Source organism: Akebia trifoliata, chromosome 7 (genome assembly GCF_017979445.1).
Source record: "Akebia trifoliata isolate Shusen 1 chromosome 7, ASM1797944v1, whole genome shotgun sequence".
NCBI classification, from domain to species: domain Eukaryota; kingdom Viridiplantae; phylum Streptophyta; class Magnoliopsida; order Ranunculales; family Lardizabalaceae; genus Akebia; species Akebia trifoliata.
Window position 1 is genome coordinate 24535596 of NC_141381.1, and position 14619 is coordinate 24550214.

Genomic DNA, 14619 nt, shown 5'->3' on the forward strand with positions numbered 1-14619 from the left:
TGTAAGGTTGGAATCCTCACCAATTTCACCGATTGTACCAAATTCGTTATTTTGTGAGATTTAGATACCAAATCGACAGTTCCCTCTATAGATAAGAGTCGAACCGAAAAAAGAGAGAGGAGAAAGTCAAAGAAGAATCACATTGCAAAATGGGGATAAGGACGATTCAGGAAGTATTTTAAAAGTAAAGATTGATGTAAATCTCTATTAAAATTAAAAAAAAAAAAAAGGGACAAAAGGGGGGAGGGGGGGCTTCCCTCGTAGAGGTAGATAAGAAAATTGAGAAAAACCTTATTTTAATTTTCGAAGTTCTTTTCTGACTTGATCGTTAGAATAGTTGTGGTGCACGGGTCACAGACAAGAAAAAGCACCTAGAGCATGACGATCTTTAGAAGAAGCACAGATCTCGAGATGAGTCATAAAACTGACCTCTGCAATATTTAGGTTGTTTTACATTAGTATTTGAGATAAAACCTTGGTCAAGTGGGCATGTCATCAGTTTCAAAACACGGGTAAGTATCATCATGAAAGCTTCCCCATCTTGAAACAAAGAAAATCGAACGGCCTAACTTCACAGTTACTATAGCTCATAGAATGTCTCCATGGACTCGAACGCATGGGATCATTCATTTGAACACACAAAATACTAGACAGCGTTTGTTGCTCAGAATCTTTCTTCAACCACACTTTCCCGCCTTTTTCACTCGCGTAGGCTTAGATTGCTCTTTATCATTAACAGAGAAAAATTTATAGGGTTTCCCTCCCATTTTCTTCGATTCTCGCTTATTGTCATCCATGAATTCTAGAGATCTAGCTCTGGTCTCCGCATCCACCATTATCGGTGCTGTGGCCTCTGCGTTCTCGATTCGTTACTTCTTCAACCCTAAAAATCACTCTTCTCGAATCGAAGCTTCACAGGAGGGAATCATCGAGGAGAAATCTTCGTCTCAGAGTCCTTTCGATTCCTCCAAACGCCAAGGGTTCGACAAACTAACCTTCAATCTGTTTCAAAGATATGATTTTTTTTTTCCTATTTTTTTATTATTATCTCCGTTTCATGATTCCATATAAGTTAAACGGTGTTCATTAGGATTTATTTCGATATTTATTTCAAATTGGTTCTTGATCTCTCCAGTTTTTTTTACTTTATACGCAGATATCTTTCATGGGATGATTATTTCATGGCAATTGCGTTTCTATCAGCGGAACGATCTAAGGATCCAAACAGGCAGGTATTTTACTACGAAAAATGTTTAATTTTTTAGTCTAAATCGATGTGGTTTCTGATATTTCAGCTACATTTTAGTTTTTTTTTTTCATGGTTTAGGGTTTAGAGATACCAATCAAGTTGTTGCTTGTGATGTAGTTGTAAGTTGTATGTAGAAAATAAGCAATGGGAATGAAGGGAAATTAAAACAAACAGCTTAAAGACAGTGTTTCTTCAATAATTTGCCTTGTTTTACAGTTGTCTCAGATTTGGTTCTGTTCTTTTTTATTTTAGTTTTTGGATGTTTTATTGGATCAGAACTTGGTTAAGTTCCTTGGGCTGTTTGCTTCAAGTGTTAATAGTGTGATTTGATTCTGACATACATTGCAAAAGATTTAAGTTTTCTGATTCCTGTTGTCTCTGCTTCTGATGTAGGGATTTTTTTTATTAATTTTTTTTTTCTTAAATTTAATTTAGTGATTTGGGACCAATTTCTCTTTATATGGGTTTTTGTAGGTTGGAGCATGCTTGGTTAGCAATCAAGGGATAATACTTGGTAAGATCAAATACAAACAAATGTTTGAACTGAGTATATTATATTGCACATGTTGTAGGCACAGTTTTAAATCTCGCCCGAGACATCCGATTTGTATTTGTATCGTCCACCAACGAGACGGGTTGGCAAGTTGTCTCAAACCTGATGTATTTCTCAAAAGTCATTCTATTGTGTCTCAAAAGTTATTCTATTGTGTCATTGTTGAACGAGACGTCTTGAATAAATCGGACGACTCGTCCGAGATGACTCAGTCTCGTTCATAGACGAGATAAGACGTCAAAACTGTTAAACAATCCAAAGAAAAAGAGGAGGCTACTATTTTATTGATTCTGCATAATGCAATTGAATACAAAAAGATCATATAACCTAAATACAAAGACTATATATAGGCTAAATCAAAGAAAACTGAAAAAGACTATTCTACCCTTAATAAACAATAAAATAAAATAACCCTATATTTCTTAATATCTCCCCTCAAACTCACGATGCGGCAGCTACAAGCATCGAGAGTTTGCCAACTAGAAAACAAAAACGAGAAATAGAATGCGACTTGGTAAAGAAATCTGCAAGCTACAAAGAAGAAAAAACAAAGGGCAAAGTAATGGTGTCATGCTTAAGATGATGACAAGTAAGTTGACAATCGACCTCAATTTGCTTAGTTCGTTAATGAAAAATTGAGTTGTGAGCAATCTGAATAGAACTCTGGTTGTCATAATACATAAAAGTGGGATGAGAAAGAGAAATTCCCATATCTGCAAGTAACCAACGTAACCAAACAATCTCTTTAGTAGTAGATGCCATAACACGACATTCTATTTCGGTTGAAGATTGCGAAACAATAGATTGTTTCTTGCTTTTTCAAGACATAAGAGAATCATCCAAAAAGATACAAAAACTAGTAACAGACTTGCGATCTGTGGGATCATTGCCATGATCAGCATCAGAGTATGCACGCAGCTCAAAGGAAGAGGTGGATGAAAGTAAAAGACTCTGAAAGACTGTACCCCAAAGATATCGCAAAATACGAAGAACAACTGTCCAATGAACTGTAGTAGGAGAAGCAACAAACTGACTAGCAACATGAACAACATTTGCAATATCTGGACGAGTAATAGTGAGATATACCAAGCTCCCAACAATAGTACAGTATAACGTAAGATCTGACAAAGGTAAACCATCAGAAGAAGAATACTTTCCGTTAACCTCAATGGGAGTATCAACAGTCTTATTATCAGTAAGTCTAGCCCGCTCAAGAATATCTGCAACATATTTTGATTGAGAAAGAAGATAACCTCTGGGTGAGCAAGCTACCTCAATACCCAAGAAATATCGTAGAGAACCTAAATCCTTCATTTTAAACTGTCTAGCTAACTCTGTCTTCAAAATTGAAATACCATCAATATCATCACTAGTAATAATCATGTCATCGACATATAAAGACAAAATGATACGACCTGCATCAGTGCATTTAACAAAAAGAGCAGAATCATGACTACTAGAGGTAAATCCAAGGGAAGATATCACAACAGAAAATTTTTCAAACCAAGCACGAGGTGCTTGTTTGAGACCATATGACGCTTTTTGAGCTTGCAAACATACCTAGAATCATATGAAACACCAGGAAGGGCCGCCATATAAACTTCTTCTTGAAGATCTCCACTCAAGAAGCCATTTTTAACATCAAGTTGAGAGATATGCCACTGGCGAACCGAAGCTACGACAATAAGAGTATGAATAGCAGTTATTTTTGCAACAGGAGCAAATGTTTCCTCATAATCCATACCATACTGTTGAGAGTACCCTTTTACAACCAACCTAGCTTTGTATCGCTCAATAGATCTATCAGAATTAGTCTTGATCTTATAAATCCAACGACAACCAACAACACTCTTACCAGGAGGTAGAGGAACCAAATCCCAAGTACCTGTCATATGCAAAACAGAAAGTTCATCATCCATAGTTGTTGCCATAGAGGATAAAAAATTACCTCTTTATAGGAAGAGGGCTCAAAGAGACAATGAATAGAAGCTAAAAAGGAAGTAAAAGATGATGAATAACAAGAATAAGCAAAATCTGGTAACTTTGTAAACTTACGAATGCGTATGGATTGACGTAGAGGTGGATCCACAATCTCAGACGGAGTTTGAGGGACCATAGGAGAAGAGGGAGTTTCAGGTGTACCAGAGAGCAAAGTGTCAGTACCAACATAATGATCTGTACGAATTGGTTGTAAAGATAACGGGGTAAGAACATGAAAATGAGTATTTGAAGTACTAGGAACTTGAGATGACAAACTATCAGAATCCTCAGAAAAATGATCTATACGAATAAGATCAAATCTAGTCAAATTATGACTAGTGGATGGAATATAACAGAAAGGTATATGCTCGAGAAAAACGACATGACGAGACACATAAAGTTTTTGAGTTATTGGATCAAAACAACGATACCCCTTTTTACCTTCACCATAACCAAGAAAAATACAAATAGCAGATCGAGAGGACAACTTACTGCGTTCTACATGAGGACAAAGAAGTAAACAAGTACAACAAAAAACTTTACAGAAAGAATAATCAGGAGCATACCCATACAACTTTTCGAAAGGAGAAAAACCTGAAATATGAGAAGATGGAATTGTATTAATCAAACTTACAGCAATAAGAACAACTTCACCCCAAAACACACTAGAAACAGAAGCAGACAACAAGAGAGAACGAACAGTTTCAACAAGTGCCTATGTTTTCTTTCAGCAACACCATTTTGCTCAGGAGTATCTGTGCACGAAGTTTGATGAACAGTTCCATCTAAGGCAAGTAACTCACAAAATTTATTAGAAGTGTATTCCCCACCCAAATCACACCTAAAACATTTGATAACAACATAATGTTGAGTTTTGACAAGAGCACGAAAGGCTGAGTATATCTCAAAGAATTCAGAACGATGTTTCATTAAATAAACCCAACAATAACGAGTATGATCATCAATAAAAGAAACATAATATCGAGAACCTCCTTTGTGGCAATAGGAGAAGGTCCCCATACATTAGAATGAATCAAATCAAATGGAGAAGAAGAAACATAAATACTTCGATTAAAAGGTAAAGCTGAAAATTTTACCAGTTTACATCTACTACAATCAGAAATATCAGAAGTTTGCAAATTTCCTAAAACCCCTGTAGAAGCCAAAAATCTCAAACGAGAAGACGAAACATGAACTAGGCGAGAATGCCATAAATAAAAACTAGAAGAAGGACTCAAACAAAAAGAAGACAAATCAACACTAGTAGTAGCAGTAACTGACACTTTTAACTCATCCAAAATATATAGTCCTCCCTTCCTATGGCCTGTCCCAATCAGCTTTTGAGACTGTAGATCTTGCACATAACAAGAAGAGGAGGAAAATGTGACTCAATTACAAGAATCACATAATTGACCAACAGAAGCAAGATTTAATGTGAGTTTAGGAATATGATAAACATTAGAGAGAGACAAGTGGGGTGTGACAATAGAACCAACACCTGCTGAAGGCATAGTAGTGCCATCAGCAGTCATGACATGAATAGAAGTCGAATGAGACACAGAAGCAAAATATGAAGAATCTGGAGACATATGATGTGAAGCACCAGAATCCAAGACCTATACAGAATGTGACATACCTGAAGAGCCATGATGCAATTGACCTACAGAAGAAGAAGCAGACATAACTTGTGGTTGTAAGGAGAGAAACTTTTGAAATTGCTCAGCTAGAGTACTAGGATCAGTGAAAGGACCTGATGAAACTACTGCTGCAGTATAAACTGTGATGATTTATAACCCTGACGTGGCCTATGAGCATTAGATTGTGACTGGTTGCCAAGCTTCCAAGCTTGAGATTGCTGCTGCGATTGATTCTGCTGTTTCAACTTAGGACACTGAGCCTTCCAATGTCCTTTCTGCTTACAGAAACTACACTCATCAAAGGCAACTCTTGTGTAAGGCTTATTTTGATTATTAGAGAGGGACTTAGAAGGTACTACTAACACAGAAGGACTAGAAGTAGAAAAAATTCCCTTTTCAAAATAAGATTTAAGACGTACTTCTTCAGCCAATAACTCACTAACAACTGAGTCAGCAGAAGGAAGTGGAGAATGATGCAAAATTGAACCTCTAAGTCCTTCAAAATCACTACTAAGGGCCGTTAAAAACTGTACCAACCGTTGCTGCTCTCTACGAGCAATATAGGCACCATATGCCTTTAATTCTACCGATTCTGTAAGAGCCAATTGATCCCAAAGATCTGTCATAACAGAATAAACTCTTGAATACTCATGTTCTTCTGCTGAAGAGCTCGTATGTCATTTTCCAATTGATACTGTCTTGCAAAATTTGACTGAGTGAATAACCTTTGTAGATGATCCCAAACCTCCTTTGTTGTCTCATACTTCGCCAATTGTGTACTTATGGAATGCTCAACAGAATTGTTAATCAAAGTAATAATTTTTGCATTGTTTGCTTCCTAGGTATCTATTAAAGCAGCATAACCCTCATCGGTATCCTTAGGTTTCACAGGAGTTCCACTAACATATCTCCATATCTTTTTACCCTTAAGAAAATTTCTCATCACGTAATTCCAATACGAATAATTCTTTCCATCCAACCTCACACTCACAGACTGAAGCGAATCGTCTCTTTCAATAGCCATAATTAAAATAAAAAAAGATAACCAGATCGCAAAAGAAAGGAAAACGAAATACCAGATTGCAGAAACTGAATCAAAATCCTATCGAAATCGTCTCTTTTCAGAGTGCAAAAATGGAACAAAAACCTTATCAAAATCGTCTTTTTTCAGATTGCAGAAATTGAACGAAAACCCTCTCGAAATCATCTTTTTTCTCAAAAAAAAAAAAAAAAAATTCGGAGCTCCACCCTGAACCCCAGCAAGGGTGCACTGCCCCCTACAACCCCTAGCCAACTCACCACGGAGTTGGATCCACAAAAACTCTAACTAAAATTAAATCTCGTTCCATGAATGCTCTGATACTATGTTAAACAATCCAAAGAAAAAGAGGAGGCTACTATTTTATTGATTTTGTATAATGCAATTGAATACAAAAAGATCATATGACCTAAATACAAAGAGACTATATATAGGCTAAATCAAAGAAAACTGAAAAAGACTATTCTACCCTTAATAAACAATAAAACAAAATAACCCTATATTTCTTAACAAAAACAAGTTTTTTAACCATGGTTGTAGGGGTTCATGTCAAAATTTTGCATACATATTAGACAACAATGGACTAGCATATTTATTTGCACATGTTGTAGGGGTTGATGTCAATTCCTAGGTGTTCTGAAATTTTGCATACATATTAGACAACAATGGATTAACAAAGACTTTCCTGAAAATGAAAACTAGGTGTTCTGAAATTTTGCGTACATATTAGACAACAATGGACTAACAAAAACCTTACCTGAAAAGGAAAACTAGGTGTTCTGAAATTTTGCATATTTAAGAACATTTCTTCTTCGCATTTCTTGTGTTGCACATGATTCATATGTTGTGTGCTTCTTTAATCAGGCATTGGCTATAATGGATTCCCGAGAGGTTGTTCAGATGATAAGCTTCCATGGGCAAAGGTTGGTCTATGTGAAATAAAATGCTTTGTTCTTTCATGTGGACTTCAGCCCTAAATATTTGTCTTTATCTAATATTCCAGAAATCTAAGACTGGGGATCCTTTGGAGACAAAATACCCGTAAGTCATGGCTTTCTTGGAAATATATTATTGAATTTAGTTAGACAGCATGTACCATTAGGCCCTATTTGGCCATTGCAAAAATCATGTTAGTTGTTCCAAATTGGTTTTTCCCTTGAATTGGTAGTGGTAATCCCTGAACCAGACTGGGATCCATGCTATTTGTTTGACATCGATCCTGGTGTGTTAGGCTATGGTCTTTTTGTATAACACTGAATCTTGTCATGGGTTTAGTTGTATGTTGTTTGTCTAACACTGGTGCAAATCCATTCTCATATAAACTAAATACACATGTAATTTTTTTAATTCCAAAATTAGTATCACAAAAATCAATTTTAACCCAAAAATTCAAACAATAGATAAAAGTAAGAAAAACATTTCATTGTTTTGAAAATTGCTCCACTGTGCTTCTACTTTTGATCTTTGAAGTAATAAGTTCCAAGTTTTCCACCTTGTGATTTCAAGCATTTAGTTTTTCCTTTAGTACTTGATATAGCGTAAGATTTATGAAAGATCTGTCGGTGGTGTCCAGTTAGCTTGTAGGTTGGCTATTGGGTGATTTTTTACCCTTTCTTAAACACAACCTAACTACAGAAAAAAATAAAGAAGAAGACCATTTCAACCATCCACGAAGCAATAACCAGAATGCATGAGGAAAAAATATTCAAGAAAAAGATAGCAAAGTCCATGCGAAGATAGATAGTTAAAATTTTGAAAGAAATGGAAAAACACACATAAAGGAGAGTGCTAAGTTAATAATGCAAGAAAGAAGTGCCACTTAGCTAAGTGGTAAGACTTGTTGAGGTTGTTCCCAGGTCCTAGGTTCAAACCCCTTGAACCCATACATATTCCTGTACTAACCAAGCATTTACCTATCAAAAAAAGTTAACGATGCCAGAAAGAGAGTGAATGGGTAGAAAAACCTACTCTCGAAACGGTACCTGCTTCTCCTTGTTGTCATCACTTCAAACCAACCCCACCCCCCTCCCCAACACACACACACACACACACACACACTCACACAAGCACACCTTTTCCATTTTTATGTCACTTGGCCCTCTCCTAGATCCCTCTTTCCCCCATTCATTATTAAAAAATAGGGACTCAAATCAATGGAGATATGTTGTCTGATCCTAGCATCAGAAAATATGCACAAGCAAACAAACAAAGCCTTATGATTGGGTTTATTATTTTTTTTCACTCTTAGTTTTCCCCACAAAAAAATTCTACTCTTGGTTGCCCCCACATGGGCAAAATCCTGGCTCCGCCCTTGGGTTGGATTGATGCGAATAACAGAATGCATTCTTTCTCTCAATTGATATCCATCATTTCATCTACTTTGTCTGTATTTTAAATCAGCTTGAAGTTAAACAAACTTTACCTACACAAATATTCGCCAAAAGCAATGTCCTCCATTTGGAAGTGTTGAACTGCTCCACATGGAGGCAGTTTCCTCCAAGCGAAATACTAGGTTCAAGTCCTCCATTTGGAAGTGTTGAACTGCTCCACATGGAGGCGGTTTCCTCCAAGCGAAATACTAGGTTCTCAAATTTAGCGAAAATGAAGTTTTGGTATATAAAACTTGTATAGGTTTTAATTTTGGGTGAACTTCATAAGAATGTATAGAATATATTTTTTGCTTTCTTTTATCATTTAACACATCCTTGTGCTGAAAACCATTTGGTTTGAAAAACATTGTTATCATTTTCCTTTATATCTGTATGATTATGTCAACAACTAAGTTATATCTTTACTTATAAAATATATGTATAGAAGTCATATATTCTTCTCATTTTCCTTCTATCTTGTAGTTATGTCTGTCATGCTGAAGTGAATGCTATTTTGAACCCAAGCACACCTTTTCCATTTTTATGTCACTTGGCCCTCTCCTAGATCCCTCTTTCCCCCATTCATTGTTAAAAATTGGGACTCAAAACAATGGAGATATGTTGTCTGATCCTAGCATCAGAAAATATGCACAAGCAAACAAACAAAGCCTTATGATTGGGTTTATATGTTTAGAAATACTTCGGTTGGATTGATGCCTTATAAACCTATGAGAATAACAGAATGCATTCTTTCTCTCAATTGATATCCATTATTTCATCTACTTTTTCTGTTTTTTAAATCAGCTTAAAGTTAAACAAATTTTACCTACACAAATATTCGCCAAAAGCAAAGTCCTCCATTTGGAAGTGTTGGATTGCTCCACATGGAGGCAGTTTCCTCCAAGTGAAATACTAGGTTCAAGTCCTCCATTTGGAAGTGTTGAACTGCTCCACATGGAGGCAGTTTCCTCCAAGTGAAATACTAGGTTCACAAATTTAGCGAAAATGAAGTTTTGGTATATAAAACTTGTATAGGTTTTAATTTTGGGTGAACTTCATAAGAATGTGTAGAATATATTTTTTGCTTTCTTTTATCATTTAACACATCATTATTATCATTTTCCTTTATATCTGTATGATTATGTCAACAACTAACTTATATCTTTTCTTAAAAAATATATGTATAGAAGTCATATATTCTTCTCATTTTCCTTCTACCTTGTAGTTATGTCTGTCATGCTGAAGTCAATGCTATTTTGAACACAAACCATGCATCTGCTGCAGGGCAGGTTAGCTCCCAACTTCTCTTATTTGAAGTCATGTCTGGTTTTAACTAGACACAAAAACACAGTATTTCAAGTTGCAATATTTTCACCATTGATTTTATTCAAAATTAAACTGTTTGGCAGACCATATTTATTTAGTTATGTCCTACATGCAATGATTATTCTTTACCAATTACTACCTCTCTCTTTTTTTTTTTTTCTTTTAAATCTTCTTGTTTTTAATTTGTGGTACTAAGTGAGCGAACTCTATCTCTTGGTAATTTGTGCAGAGACTTTACGTGACAATGTTCCCTTGCAATGAATGTGCCAAGATCATTATCCAGGTCTAATATTTCACATTCTCTTTATATCCTGCTTGGAACTTTCTAGTAAACTGGTCAATCTTAGGTTATTTTGGTTACAACTTTGTCCATCTCCTTCTTTGGATGTTCTAGTTTCCTTAAATTAACAGAGTGGCAGTTGAGGTCATGGGTTATAGTTCTTTGATTTAGAGATTGCAATCCCTTAATACATGTAACAGGCTTTTGGGCCATTGGTGGAATGGGAGCTTCTTGTACTTAAGTGGTGGGAGCTTAAAAGGCTTAAGTGAGGTTTTTGTAAAGTTTAAAGGGGGTTTAGCCTAATATGGGTGAGCAATAGAATGAAATCCGGTCTGGTGTGTTGAGTGTTGCGTTATCCGCCTCCACTCTTGGGTGTTACGTATCGTGCCCTAGTTTGACCGGTGACCCTCTTATATTCATAGTTGTGCCTTCCCCATCAGATCGGTCTTTTGGGGTAAATGGTTTGTCAATAGTTGTGATGAGAAGTTATGCAGCAGTTCTCCTTGGTTGTAGAGGTTGGTTCTTATTTCCTAGAACACTAGTAAAGGGACCGTAGTGAGAAACAGAATTGAATGCAAGTATTTCTATCAAAGGATTGATCTACTATATAATTTTTTCTCAAGATCTCAAACACAATTCCGAGTGTCATTTTGTTTGATCAGATTAATGATCCAAAACTATCTGATCAAAAACTTATCCTACTAGGAGGCTCCTTAATCGCACGTAGTCTCCAATTTTCTGAGAGGATTGTTCCTTACTTCATTCAGATTTTTGTTGCAAGTTGACTATTACACCCTCCTTCCCCCCCTTTTCTTTTCCCACTAAAATAAGGAAAGAGCATTGCTTATCTTTCTATTGCAGGCCGGTGTCTCTGAAGTGATCTACTTTGTGGAGAAGAGGTTAAATAATTCAAGCACGACATATACTGCTTCTCACAAACTACTATCAATGGCTGGTATTAAGGTAAGCCTTGGCTCTTTTCATCATTTGATTTTTTTATTTGGACAAGTGGTTTTATTTGCTGATTGGGATCAGTCGAACCATCTTTTAGCCTACCGAGTCTAAGATTTTTGACTTGGATGGGTATAAAATTTGGTCAAAATTTGCTAAGCTTCCCTGAGTTGTTGCATGATCAGCAGCTGACAGGGGTCCACAATGGCTCATAGCACCTAATATCATTTAACTGAATACAACTAAATTAGCTTTTGCATTTACCATAACTCATTGAGACAACTTGCACGACTCTAGTTTTATTATTTTAATAGTGGAGAAAAAATAGACATCTGAGTTTCACCACCTTGGTTTTGAGATGATTCCCTTTTACTTCCAGGTCAGGAAGCATCAACCACGGATGACCCAAATTTTGCTGAAGTTTGAGGATCCCTAAAATGTTTCAACGATGTCAGAGTCATCATTATCTTTTTAAGGTATCTTCTAGATTAATTAACTGATTGGTAGCTGACTGTAAGATTTCTCAATAGTTTTACTTGTGTTCAAGCTTGGGTGGTATTCCATTTCGGAATTGGTTCTAAATACGTTTCTGTTTTGACGTAATTGTACGTTTAAGAGTTGATGATGATTTCTACAGGGATAGCGTCTTTCTGAACTCCGAACAATTTTCTTATTTGTAGTAATGTTCAAACAGCGTGTTGTAACAAACTTTACAGCAAGCAACTTTGCAAGACTTAGAAGTTCCATTATATTTGGGTGATTTAAAGGTCAAAGACAATACCAAACATTAGAGCAGAGTATCAATGTATTGGATGTGATACTCAATTTTGTATCATCGTCTTGTAGGAAATGAAGAGTGGCATATGTTTCTTGTACCAGTGTCCCCCATATCTATATGTGGGCATCTATTTCAAAGCCTATCTTAGGAGAGTTTTAATGAAAGAAAATTTCCTATATGAAATGTTATGTGATTGGTTTGTTCAATCGATTTACTTTTTTTCTGAACTATTTACCATTTTTTTCTAACAAGCATGATCTTAAGGTTGTTATTAACGTGAAAAGTTGTAGCTTATGCTAACAAATTTCTATGCCTACCTGTTAAGGCCTTATACTGTAGTACAAGCTCTAACATACAAATAAACAAGCTGGTAGAGGTATTTGTACATTTCATGACATTAACAGAAGACAATGCTAGTTTAAAATGATACAGACATCTATTGGAACGATGTCTCTCAGTCCCACTCTCATCCTTACATAAGATTTATCCCTTCATATCTCAGTTGATTTTCTTCCATGCTTTCTTCACTTGGGGGTGAAAGCCTAGCACAGAGCAGAAACAGAGTTAGTACATAGTAAGTAAACACACTTGCATTGGATGTGTATGCATGTATTAATGTAGCAAGGATGTGCAAGTTTGTATATAACATATAAGGGTATTAGAGCTGCACTTACAGCAAAAATGGTGGCATGCCCAGGATCGGCAAGGTGAGCAAAGAGGTTGTCAATAGGGCCTGTGCCAGTGTAAATGGCTTGGAACCATGCACCCATCACAGCCAACATAGCCAACCTCCCATTCTTAATCTCCTTTGTCCTCAACTCCTTGAGCTTCTCAGGAGATCCAGTTCCCCAGCCGAGAGGGTCGAACCATAGACCACCAGGATATCCAACGTCAGTCCCCGTGAGCTTATTGTTGGGGAAGATCGGATCAGTGTTCACGCACCCAGGCTTAATGATGTCAGCCCATCGTCTCCCTTCAGCCCAACCGATGAGGATGAGCTCAACTATGAAGAGAGTGGTTTTGTCTGTAAAATAGTCCAGTTCTCCAGCGGTGTACCACGAAGGGGTGTTTAGGATTCCAATCTTTGTTAAGAATTCAGGGATGAAAATACCGGCAGCACCTAGCATTGCCCATCTGCAGTGCACAAGCTCTGATTGTTGGTTCCATCTCAGGGTTTCTGGATCAGATCCTGTTAAGAAGACCCATTATAGTAGGTTTGAGAAAATGAAATAAAAATGGATCAAGACAGAACGTGGTCCATCGATGGTTTGACTTTGACTGACCAAGACCAAGAGGATCAAATCCAAAGTCGCCCGGAAGGCTGCCATCAAGCCATGGGGGAGGAGTGCTGCCTGGGAACCAGAGTGGTCGATCAGCATCGGCCGCTGCTGCACTTACAGAGACAGAACGTGGTCCTGTTGCTGATGCTGTGAACTTCCTCTGTTGAAGTTTTCTCCCAACCACAAAAGAAGCCTTTGTTGCTCCCAAACTACATCCACTCTTCTGAGAACTGTAAATCTCAACATATAAAATTATAATCTATCTAGCTCTAATTTCAACATAAAAATGTTTGAAATAATTCTAATCTCTTTAACATATTTATTATATTATCTGTCTCTGTAGATCTACAACTGATGAGCAAGAATTTGCATCTTTCCTCTTTCTGGTAACACTTGAGTTTATATATTCACACCAATTTTTTTTAATCACACACCAATTAATGAATTTAAATAACACACCATAAGAGGATTAAGGGTAGGCACACTAAAAAAGTGTTTCAAACAAAAGAAAAAAAATGGAGCATCTATAGTGATAAAGATTAAGATGTTTAAATGAATCCTAAAGCACAATTTAATTTGACTTTTAGGACCTTCAAGGACTTTGGATCATCTTCACATCAGTCATTCTGTTGAATTTCAAAGATGCAACTCTGGACCGATTATTGGTGTACAGAAGTAACATTAGATTACATATGATGTCTTCTTACATATATACACATAGATAGAACAATATTGAAGGGAGGGGGTGAGAAAACTTGCCTGGAAGAGGAGATGGCAACAGTTGCAATGGCAGAAGAAGCACAAACAGACGCCATTACAGCCGAGTTTTTGTTTTAGTTTGCTCTCTCTTTTTGTGTGTGTGTGTGTTGTTCTTACTATTTGGGCAGAATTTGGAGGGGTTCAAGTTCAAGTATTATAACTACGAGAGACCAGTTTAGGTACGCTGGAGCTTATCTTGATGGATAGGATGATGGGTGTTCTATTGGCAAGTGCGTTGCCACATGGCATACAGAATCTAACAATATTCACTCTTCATCTCTTGATTTTTTATGACCTGGAGACATTTAAACCTGGTGGTTTATATTAGAAGCACGTGTGGTCGTTTATTTGATATTATAAACAAGGCGTGTGGAGGAGGTTCGAGTGGAAGTTTCGCATGTGAATTGCTTAAAATACC

At 36.6% G+C, this 14619-nt stretch overlaps 2 protein-coding genes across 4 annotated transcripts; one reads left to right on the top strand and one right to left on the bottom strand.

Annotated features, from left to right (window-relative positions):
• Positions 1-455: 455 nt before the first annotated feature.
• LOC147398495 (Cytidine/deoxycytidylate deaminase family protein) lies at positions 456-13352 on the top strand. 3 transcript variants are annotated; one of them, XM_086447718.1, is made up of 10 exons: positions 456-980; positions 1157-1232; positions 1724-1763; positions 7323-7381; positions 7462-7499; positions 10053-10116; positions 10383-10436; positions 11295-11396; positions 11764-11860; positions 12022-13352. In XM_086447718.1, exons 1-9 carry the CDS (start codon positions 796-798, stop codon positions 11818-11820), a joined length of 675 nt encoding a protein of 224 aa, XP_086303844.1. In that variant the 5' UTR covers positions 456-795; the 3' UTR covers positions 11821-11860; positions 12022-13352. The 3 variants fall into 3 exon arrangements, with proteins under 3 accessions (XP_086303844.1, XP_086303845.1, XP_086303843.1); XM_086447719.1 differs by having other exon boundaries at positions 12065-13352; XM_086447717.1 differs by having other exon boundaries at positions 461-980; positions 11764-13352.
• On the bottom strand, positions 12516-14366 carry LHCA2 (photosystem I light harvesting complex protein). Its single transcript, XM_086447715.1, has 4 exons — positions 14202-14366; positions 13446-13672; positions 12837-13351; positions 12516-12704 (listed from the first exon to the last, which is right to left on the bottom strand). Exons 1-4 carry the CDS (start codon positions 14255-14257, stop codon positions 12687-12689), a joined length of 816 nt encoding a protein of 271 aa, XP_086303841.1. The 5' UTR covers positions 14258-14366; the 3' UTR covers positions 12516-12686.
• Positions 14367-14619: the final 253 nt, after the last annotated feature.

Excerpts from the sequence above, each read along its gene's own strand:
- LOC147398495 (XM_086447718.1), top strand. The coding sequence starts at position 796 with ATGAATTCTAGAGATCTAGCTCTGGTCTCCGCATCCACCATTATCGGT. Across the intron at positions 7,382-7,461 it reads ATAAGCTTCCATGGGCAAAG|AAATCTAAGACTGGGGATCC; the intron begins GTTGGTCTATGT and ends CTAATATTCCAG. Across the intron at positions 11,397-11,763 it reads TATCAATGGCTGGTATTAAG|GTCAGGAAGCATCAACCACG; the intron begins GTAAGCCTTGGC and ends TTTTACTTCCAG.
- LHCA2 (XM_086447715.1), bottom strand. The coding sequence starts at position 14,257 with ATGGCGTCTGTTTGTGCTTCTTCTGCCATTGCAACTGTTGCCATCTCC. Across the intron at positions 13,673-14,201 it reads GTTGCCATCTCCTCTTCCAG|TTCTCAGAAGAGTGGATGTA; the intron begins GCAAGTTTTCTC and ends TGAGATTTACAG. Across the intron at positions 13,352-13,445 it reads ATTTGATCCTCTTGGTCTTG|GATCTGATCCAGAAACCCTG; the intron begins GTCAGTCAAAGT and ends TCTTCTTAACAG.